The 10,524-nt window shown below is 42.0% G+C and overlaps 1 protein-coding gene across 1 annotated transcript; it reads right to left on the minus strand.

Annotated features, from left to right (window-relative positions):
• Window positions 1-304: 304 nt before the first annotated feature.
• LOC133379349 (lysozyme C, milk isozyme-like) lies at window positions 305-10,198 on the minus strand. The gene is made up of 4 exons (XM_061614459.1): window positions 10,002-10,198; window positions 9,273-9,434; window positions 6,240-6,318; window positions 305-598 (listed from the first exon to the last, which is right to left on the minus strand). The coding sequence occupies exons 1-4, from the start codon at window positions 10,135-10,137 to the stop codon at window positions 532-534; spliced, it is 444 nt and encodes a 147-aa protein (XP_061470443.1). The 5' UTR covers window positions 10,138-10,198; the 3' UTR covers window positions 305-531.
• Window positions 10,199-10,524: the final 326 nt, after the last annotated feature.

Raw genomic sequence — 10,524 nt, forward strand, 5'->3', positions numbered from 1 at the left:
CCCAGGGGACTATGGTGGTTGTGTGGGCATAGGGCTCAGCGGAGGCTGCCATCCCTAGTAAGATGGATGTGTACCTTAGGAAGAGTAATGCCCAGAATTAGAACTACTTCTCTTTGATTGGCAGTGAATGTTGCACCTCCATCACTGATACAAAGGCTGATGTTTTATTATTATTATTACTATTACTATTCTGTTTCCTTGATCACCAAAGAGGACTCAGTGGAACTGGGAAAGGCAGCAATGTTTGATTGCAATATCTTCCGGCTTCTTTACTCTCCTACTCACCCATCAAATAGGAACAGGGTTTTTATGATGCTTAGTTTATTGAAGATTTTCGAGCAGAGAAGCCTACAATCTCAAGCAAAATCACAGCCCAGCCCCACATACATTTCCCCCCTCATTCATTCTCTTCTGCGGCACAAAGGCTTGCATAGAAAGAAGAAGCTCAGTTTTGAATGTAGAGGGAGAGGAATCTGGTTCATCAAAGGGGAAATCAAGAGAAAGGCTGGGTCTCATTCAGAGTCATGGAACTCAGAGCTTGCAGCCTTGAGTCCACTGCGAGAGGTCTTTTCCTTTGCAGTTGTTCCGCCAAGCAGCCCTAAAAGTGAGGGTGAGAGCAACAAATGAAGAAAAAAGGGTCACATGACTGTTCTGTGGATCACTATGGGTGAGATGGATCTCCTTTAAAAGCTTAGGAAAATGTCCAAGTGAAGCATCACCATCAGCTGCTGGTCTATCCTTCCCCTTTATTATGTGTGCTCTTGACTGTCCCAGAGGAAGCAGAGAATCAGATGATGTCTCCTCCCTTGCAATCTATTCACTAATAGGCAAAACCCTTGCGGTTTAAGAATGTACCTATAGCCCACAGACATTTCTATCAAACTTTAAAAAGCAGGGAAATTGGGCAGCTATAGTGAATGCACCAGGGGAGCAGGAGACCTCAGCTCTTCTCTGAGATATTGTACTGTCTTACAAATTTGTCAAAATGCAAACACAATTTGGGTTGGTCTTTCACAGTCCAATCCGCTTCCTGTGGAGCTTGGAAGAATTTGGTAACATGCCTCTGAGAATATGATGGAGTTGGAGGGGATGAGATTGGTTGGGTGGGCACTGGACAGAGGGGAAGCCCCTTTACCTTCCAAAAGGAAAATATTGTGAAAGGTATCACTCTTTTTCAGGGTTTCCCCCACCTTTTTATCCTACAGCAGGCACATGTAACCTCCCACCCAAATTTAAACCAAAGCTGTCTCAGGCCACATCCACACCAGACCTTTATTTCCCTTTAGATAGTCATGGCTTCTCCCAAAGAATCCTGGGAGGTGTAGCTAGTGAAGGGTGCTGAGAGTTGCTATGAGATGCCCTATTCCCCTCACAGAGCTTCAGTCAGAGTGGCTGACTGTTAAACCACTCTGGACACTGGAGCTCTGTCAGGGGAATAGGAGTTTCCTCTCAGCACCCTTTACAAACTACACTTCCCAGGATTCTCTGGGGGAAGCCATGGCTGTCTCATGTGAAATCAAAGTCTGATGTGGCCCCCTGATTAGGCAAGCCCAGCAGCTGTGAGTCTGGCTTTTAGAACACTGACAGTTGGTTCTTATTGAGCATGCCTGGCATTATCATTGAGTTCAATGCAAAATTTCTTTAATTAAAAGTCAGCCAGGCATTTTTTAAACTTTTAAACTGCAGAAGCTGAAGGTCAGAGTAATGGGCAAGGTTAGTAATAGGATTGCAGGTACTCTGTGAATATGTCTGATTTTTAATTAATTTCAACAGATTATGAGAACTCTGACAGAAATAAGTCCAAAAGGGATGGATGAATCAGTCTATTTCCACTCCATGTCAGTCTCACATGTCTACATCCAGCAGCCCAGCCCATCCTGTTTCAGCATTAATCTATTATTATTCACTAATAGGCAAAAAAACCTTGCGGTTTAAGAATGTACCTATAGCCAACAGATATTTCTATCAAACTTAAAAAAGCAGGGAAATTGGGCAGCTACAGTGAATGCACCAGGGGAGCAGGAGACCTGACCTCCTCTCTGAGATATTGGACTGCCCTACAAATGTGTAAAAATGCAAACCCAATTTGGGTTGGTCTTTCACAGTCCAAACCACTTCCTGTGCAGCTTGGAAGAATTTGGTAACATGTGCCTCTGAGCATATGGTGAGTGGTGACAACACCTGCCATCTCCAAAGCTGGAGAATTACATTTTTGTATGTTTGTTGGTGTTCTTCTTACTTTGCTTCTTTACTCTTTCTACAGAGAATCTAACCTAGAAAATTATATTTCTCTCATTATTCATCCTAGAAATCTGTGTCAAATTTATTTTTATTAATTTCAAAGCCTTTTTATTGGTCAATGTCATATGATGGTGAAGATAACCTCCAGTTTATCTTCTGCCCCTTGAAATAGCTGTAAGTTCAGGCAAGATGGAATGCCTTTCCTAGATATTTTTCTTAATTAATGTTATCTGCTATTTAATTTCATTTTTTGTACAATGTATTGCTTTATTGATATATTGTCTTGTTGATGCATTTTTATATTTGTGTCTACTTTTTCTGTAAGCCACCTTGAGGGCCATTTGGCCGAAAGACAGGGTATAAATAAACATTAACATAACATAACATAACAGTTTGAAACACAAAAGGCTATTTCTATTTTGGGTGCATTAACATTTGAATCTGAAACTGCAGTTTGATGTAAAATCAGACTGATTACAATATGTTGCTACTTAAGCTATGATTCAAGCTGCTGGAAAAACCAAACCTGGCCTGCCCAAGATGCATGTTTTCAGCCTGCTACACTTAAACTACTCCACTTAAGGAAAGGTGAGCATGGCCAATTAAAACATAGAGCACTCCTAGAATTTTGCTAGAATATATTTCACCTCCCACCGTTTCATCTTGTGCAAACTGACACTCTCCTTATGTCTATTGGAAGCTATTCTGCAGAACAGTTAGTGCCATTATTCCACAACAGTTTTGGGAGCTTTTTTTTAGTGTTGCAAAGTGTTGCTGTCCTTCACATATCCACAGAAACAGAAGCAAAAGAAAATGATTTCCTATAGGAAACTTCACTAAAATTGCAAAGTAAATCAAACATATTTAAAGTGACCATCTGAACTATATAAACTGTCTTAATATTGTTGTTTCCTCCCTTCTAAAACAAGATCAGCACAGCACATCTTGTTTCTGTTATTTGGGCTGATTGCAGTTGTTGCCACCATTCACCATATGCTCAGAGGCACGTTACCAAATTCTCCCAAGCTACACAGGAAGTGGATTGGACTGTGAAAGACCAACCCAAATTGGGTTTGCATTTTGACAAATTTGTAGCGCAGCTGCCCAATTTCCCTGCTTTTTAAAGTTTGATAGAAATATCTATGGCTATAGGTACATTCTTAAACTGCAAGGTTTGTTGCCTATTAGTGAATTTTCCTGCTTTTTAGTCTGGGAGGTAAGAAATGGGATCCTGTGCAGGTTTGCTGAGAATGGATTGATCATTTGCATGCTTATTGAGTTCAGTGGGATTTACTCCCCTGAAATCATGCTTAGGATAGGTGAAACCACAGGGAATGGAGATGGAAGGAGAGAGATGGGAGCAGGCAGGAGGGGGAGGAGGAGGGGAGGTTTTTTATACTTAGAAAAAAGTTGAGAAAATTTGGAGAAGTGCAAAAACCCAAAGTAGATCTGTGTTCTGATCTGCATATTACTTCTGGAATTGCAGATCAGGGCAGTTTGCTTAGAAATGTGGAGGAAATCCTTGAACATTCTAGAACTGCACCACCAAATGATCTGCTACTACCTTAACAGGCTGCAGTTGCATTTAAGGCCAAATCTAAATATTTACTGCTTACCCAAAGACCATGAGATGTTAGGGCCAAACAATGTGTTTTCAGTGCTGACTTATATATGTCCAGAATAGCCAAAATGGCTCAACCAGAGGGAATTCTGGGGTGCTTTGTTGCAAAGACCTCTGGGATACTCTGTGCTAGGGAAACCCAAGTGTTTTAGTGCCAGACAGCTACAAATTACTAATGTGAAGAAGATGCAGCTGAGCCTTATCTGTTATTATCTGCTTCCTGAGGTCAAAGTCAGGAGTTTGGGTAATGCAGATCAGGGACCACTTGGCGTGAACTGTCTAGCCCTCCTTAACTTCAAGAAGGTGGTCACGGAAGGGGCGCCTAGGATGGCTAATTGGTCCCCTCCTTGTTGCCAGCTAAACCCCATAAAATAAAGGGTGATCCTTCAGTTACTTGTTCCCCCACTTCATCCATTCCCATTTGCCTATGGATTTCAGTAAAAGCCTTCGGAAACCAGGCTATCAGACTGCAAAGTGAGTATTAGCTAGAACAGGTAAGCCTTGTTATTTTCTTTGTCTGGTTGAATCTCTCACAGTGTGTCGGAAGGCAGAGCTGGGGTCCCAATCCCGGGGAGCTGGATCCCGGAGAGTTGGGAGAAGAGTATTCAGATGGATGGCAGAGGGAAGGGGGAGGAACTTCCCCCCTTTGGAGCGAAGACAAAACAGAGGAACTTCCAGTGATAAGGTCGCTTAGCAACGGGGAGCCTGAGCCCTCCCTGGACATTCTCACGCCTCCCCCTCTTTCAGGCTCAGAGCAAGAGGGGAAAGAGGGAGGGCTGCTCACAGCCGAAAAGCGGGGAGGCAGTTTACCATCAGCCCCTACCCTATCCCCCATCCTGGAATCGGAAACTTCAGAAGAGGAGGGGGTGATGCTTCCCCCCTCACCGCGCACACGCAGACAGCTGAAAAGACAGGAGAGAAGGGGGGGAAGGCGGGCAGTACGTGAGGGGCAGTTAAGGAGGAGCGAAAGATTGCGCGCCCGTTTGGCCCCTTCTTAAAGAACAGGCGGGAAGAAGTCCCTTGCTCTGTCAACTTTCTCCCAATGCCGCAGGACCTGTATCCCTGTATTGATTCATGAGAAAACGCAGTCTTTGTTTGGACATTACCCTAATAAAACACGAATTAACTACAATCGTTGGTCTGGTTCCTGAGTCACATCCTGGGCCTGACACAGTGTTATGTAAATGTATCTCTTGCTCAGCCCAGTTGTGGGTAATTGGCTTTAAAGGAAAGTAATGCTGCTCGCTTTTCTACATGTATCTTTCTTTTGTTTTTTAAATAAACTACCTTCTCTATTTGCTGTGTATTACCTGGAGTTAATGACTCTAAATCCAATTCTTGACCATGAAGCTACTGACTACTGTTGGTTAATTTAGGCTAATGCCCCAGAGCAAAGAGTTTAACAATCGGTCTGCTCTAGGATTTAAATTACTGCTCTGAGTTCCCCTTACTCAGAGTGTGGGCTAGTAAAGGGGTGGTGGCAGTCTACCTCCTCCCAGGATTGGTGTTGGGTGTAGCTTGGCCCTGGGAAGGTGAGAGTTTGCCTAGGAAGCAGGGGCCCAGGACGTTGGGACTGTTCTCAGAAGTAAAGACCCCCTTGGGGTTGCTGAGGTCAAGGGACCCTAAGGGGCAATCTTTGACAATATATAGTTTCAACTTTTCCTCTTCAGTATGCAAACACAAGACAGCATTCTGAAATGTGTGTGTGTCTGTGTGGCTTCTTAGAACATACTCCAAGACCATATTTCAGGTAAGAATTGACCCATGATCCTTTCCTGTAATAGAATAAACATAGAGGAGACAAGCATTCCGAAGGCTAAGACTGCAATTCTATCTGTCCTTACCCAGGAGGATAAGCTCCACTGAAGTCAGTGGGAGTGACTTCTGAGCTATAATGCGTCTTTTAAAGATATATGCTATTCTACAATTATTTTTCGGGGGCATGAGGAAGCTGGCAAACCATTTTAACCTTTCAAACAGCTTCAAAATCTCAAAACAACTCTGTGAGGCAGGTTAGGCTGAGAGATGATAACTGGCCCAAGGTCACCCAACAAGCTTAATGGCTGAGTCAGGATTTGATGTTTGGCCTTCCAGGTCCTAGTCCAAAACTCTAACCACTACTCTACATTGGCTCAGTTCCCAGACTGGTTCCTTAAATCTCCACCTGGAAAGATACTAACTGCTTCTAGTAGCCACCAGCCATCAAAAGCCAAGGCAGCATCTTTTAGCCATCATCAATGCCTACTGAGGAAGCATCTTAAGATGCCAGCTATATAGAAGCCTAATGAAAGCCACCTTTCTCTGTACAGCCACAATTGAAAGCTAAACTGTTATTGAATCTTAAAAGCAGTGCGATGTTAGCAACAAATAAACTCACCAGGCATTCATCCCTTGGACATCTTGGACAATTCTCTTAGCACACTTGATATCATCTGTGATGTCGTCATCTGTGAAATCTGTTGAAAGGTTTGTCAGAAAGCAAACGAGGTTATTATTTCTCAAAATGGTTGTTCCCAAACACCCCCATTGCATAAAATATTGTGCAAAATATTGCATTAAGACAGTCTGCAAAATATTGGATAAAATATGTCAAGAAGAGCACATTTGAGAGATGGTCTAGTAAATGCCCCAGAACTGTTAATTCCTTTCTAGGGTTGTGCAACGGATTCAGCCAAAGCCCAAATCCTGAATCAAATCAGGTCTATTTGGATGGATCCAGGTTTCCCCCAAGTGGAGAGGAGACAGTCCTGGATCACTGTGGTCGATCTGCCTGAAGCAATCTGGGGCTTTAAGGGGATGGGTGCCGCAGCTCCAGCATGTTCTCCTGCAGGGATCATGCTGAGGAAGCAGACACCAGCAGGATGGGGAGCAAAGGTTCCAGTTTTGTGGGCTACAACATGCTCCTTTGTGCTCATGGAACAGGAAAAAGCAGGGCTGAACCCTCCTCTCACCAGATGGTGTGTGGAGGATTCAGTCCAGCAGGCAGCAGAATGCTCCTTTGCAAGCAAAGCAGCAGAGCTTGGAAAAGTTACTTTTTTGAACTACAACTCCCATCAGCCCCAGCCAGCATGGCCACTGGATTGGGCTGATGGGAGTTGTAGTTCAAAAAAGTAACTTTTCCAAGCTCTTCAAAGCAGCACCCTGCAGCTGGTTAGTGGAGGATTCTAGAATGAGCTGAGACATTCTAGCTGGACAATTTCATGGAGCAGAGCCATGGATTTGGAGACAAAGAGCTTATTATTTATTTATTTATTTATTTATTTATTTTGTTGCATTTATATACCGCCCATAGCAAGTAGCTCTCAGGGCGGTAAACATAATAGGATAAAATACATACATCATAATAATAAAATCACAAAACATATAAGACACAATGAAAACAAAATACAATTAAACAAAATATAAGATGATAAAAGGATTAGTATTACAAGATTAAAAAGATAAAATGATTAAAATGATTAAAATAAAGCTAATGGCAGCCACCGTGCATCCCTAGTGATGCCTAATTCTGGCTGATCCATTGAATTCAATGAGACATTTCTGTATAAACACATAGGATAATGCTGCAAGGCTTGCTTATCCCCATGGGAGCATTACTTTCTACTAAAGACACTGTTTTTACTGCCATTTTCTATTTGACCATCCATCGTAAGGGCTCAATACCCTCTAATTTAACCATGCTCTCTAATTTAACATATGTACTCCCTCTGGTTGCTTGGCAATCAAGATTGTTCAGTTTGTTCTACCAACTGCAGTAGGTTCCATTTTGAAGAAAAAACAACCTACAAGTGCAATTATTTGCATTTTCACTGGTGTGGTACAGCTGAAATACAGATCTTTATTTGAGCAGTGTTATGGTTTTGCACTCAAGTTGGGGGGGAAGAAAAATAACACCACCATTGCAGCAACATAAAAAAGGCGAGCAGAACAGAGGAAAGCAGCCAGAAGTTGCTTGGCAGCCCACAGGAAACGAAATGAAAGAAGGGAGGAGGAGATAGTGGCCATGGAGAAGGGAATGATTGACACTCACCTAAAAGAATCAGAGCAAAGCATCTGCAAGGAGGAACTCAGCACAGTGAAGATGGTTTGTTCTCTCCTTTTTGTATTATCAGCAGATTGGGTTAGTATGGATTTACAGGAAGAAAACCGTGTGTTAGCTTCTTTTTGTTGGTAACATGATGAAATTTAAAGGACATGTGAGAAGCACCAAACACACATTAAACCACTGCGTAGATGAGCCCAAAGAGTAGAAAGCAATGATTAAGAATGGCTTAACTAAGGGACAGGTGATGTTTCTTATTCAGAAGTTCTCAGCTGGGGAGCAAGTGATGTTTCTTACTTCCTTCTCCAGTAAGACACAGTTGTTGCTAGGGGTGGGGGGAGAAATTCAGTTTGGTTCAGATTTAAGGTGAATTTACTTAATTCTCCCTTCCTGAAACAATATGGAAACTGAAATATAACTGCCTCCTAACTTTGCAATGTAATGCAATGTCTCCTCATTTTGCAATGCAGTTCTCCAAATAATATATACATTAGGGGGAGGCATACATGAAAATGCAGATACTAGTGAAAATAACATACAAAATGCATTATACTAAATAAAATTGTATACAAAAGTGTGTATATTAGAAATGGTGATGAATTCTCACATACACTCTTATTAAAAAAATGTAAGCTAGTGCAGAAATGTAGAAAAGTGAATTTAAGAAAAATAGAAAGTGAAAATGACAGTTTTGTCCATCCCCAGTTGCTGCTTCAGTGAACTTGTGATAAGCTGGGTCCACCAAGCAGGCTGGCCTTACCTTCTGCACTTCCTAGGCCCTCCATGCTAGATGATGTCAAGGAAGCAAGAAAGGCTCACTCTTCAATTTTGGTTCCCCTTAGTATCTAATTTTCCCAATTTTAAGTGCAGTTCTCCACATTTCCACATTTCTAACAAAAAGCCTCATGACAATTAATTCACATTTTAGTGCAAATTTCTCCGAATATGCAGTTTTTGTATGCAATTTTGCCTAATACATGCATTTTTGCAAGCTATTTCTCCCAATATCATGCATTGTTGTATCATTTTCTCTAACATACGCATTTATATGTACACATTACCCTACTATATGCATTTTTCTACACATTACTTGGCTGGAGAACTGCATTGCAAACATCAGAGAAGTGTGGATTTCAAAGGATGGCTGTGTTTCGGTTGATGTATTGTTTCAGAAACTGCAAATTAGGTGGATTCATCTTTAAATGTGAAGTGAATCAAATGTTTCCCCCATCAATAGTCTGGACTGAAATGGGAAAACGGTAACTGGAGGGAGAAGTAGTAGAAGCTTCTTTTAAAAACAAGATCCAACCTATTTGGGAAATTGCAGAGGCCTTTTGCTAGTTATCCGTATAGTATCAAGTTGCTTACCGGAGCAGCGGGATTTGCAGCCATTGGCTGTTGGGCGCCTTCCATTGTCACACCACCAGCGGCTGTTTATCTGAAAAATCCCATAGTCACGGCTGCCATCTGAGTTGGGTGGCCCCACGGCTGCGGTGTTGTATCTGCTTTCCTGATATGCCATGCAGACCCCTAGAACAAAGTAGACAGGGAAAAGTACACTATGAGTTTAGTTTTTTTAAAAAAAGTTGAAACAGAATTTTAAAAACATTTCAATATTAACTGTTGCAAATCTGTGTTACTTATTTTTCTGTTTGTTTCTTAAAAAAACAGGGCTAAATAGACCACTTAGGTCAGGTGTGGGGAACCTTTGACCCTCCAGATGTTGCTGAACTACATCTCCCGTCTTCCCTGGTCAGATTTGCTGGGGCTGATGGGAGGTGTAGTTCAGCAATATGTGGAGGGTCAAAGTTCTTCACACCTAATTTAGATTTCCTGCACTCCACGTAGCCAGTACTTTTCATTATTGCAATCACATATTACTAGGGGCAAATGTTTGGTTTGGTTTACCTCTGTGTAGAACTGCAGTGAGTGAAGATTCTATCCCTGTTTCTCTCTTTCAAAATCTAATAAAAGTTGGAACATTTTGCCAGGAAGTGGTGGGGGTGAACTGTTTCCTGAAAAGAAGTCTCCATCTCAGCTTTGCTCTAAAACCAATATGAAGTGACAAAGAGAAAGAGAAAGGAATCGCAAACTCACAGTTGGCCAGGCTAATACCATGGTATCCATCCATCCCCTTCTGTTTCAAAGTTCGAGCCAGTTCACATTTCTCAAGCACTTTGGCTTCATTCACTGCAATGAGGAGGCAGAGGAGGGTGAGGGCCAGGACCTTCATCACTGCGACTGCCTGGAGAGTGATGCTGGGATTCCCTCAGATCTCCAGTGGCTTTTGTAGCCCAAAGTTCTGGGAGGTGTCTACAGACGGGAAACAGAACATTGATTGTAGGGGTGTGTGGGTGTGGGTGTGGCAATAGCAAAAAAAGAGAAATGTTGCAATTCTCGGTTGACTACTCATATAATAACAGTGTGTTGAACTTATTTCAAAAAGAAGAAAACCTCACAGAACAACTTCAGAAAAACCTTCTCATTTTCATTTTCCATGGAGTAAAATTAAGACAGGTAGCCAAAAAAGTATGCATATGAAAAGAAAACAGTTTTTAAAGTGTAATAATAAATCATTACCTAACTAATGGGAGGGGAACCCAATGTTAGCCTCTTGCAG

Source organism: Rhineura floridana, chromosome 3, assembly GCF_030035675.1.
Source record: "Rhineura floridana isolate rRhiFlo1 chromosome 3, rRhiFlo1.hap2, whole genome shotgun sequence".
Classification (NCBI taxonomy): domain Eukaryota; kingdom Metazoa; phylum Chordata; class Lepidosauria; order Squamata; family Rhineuridae; genus Rhineura; species Rhineura floridana.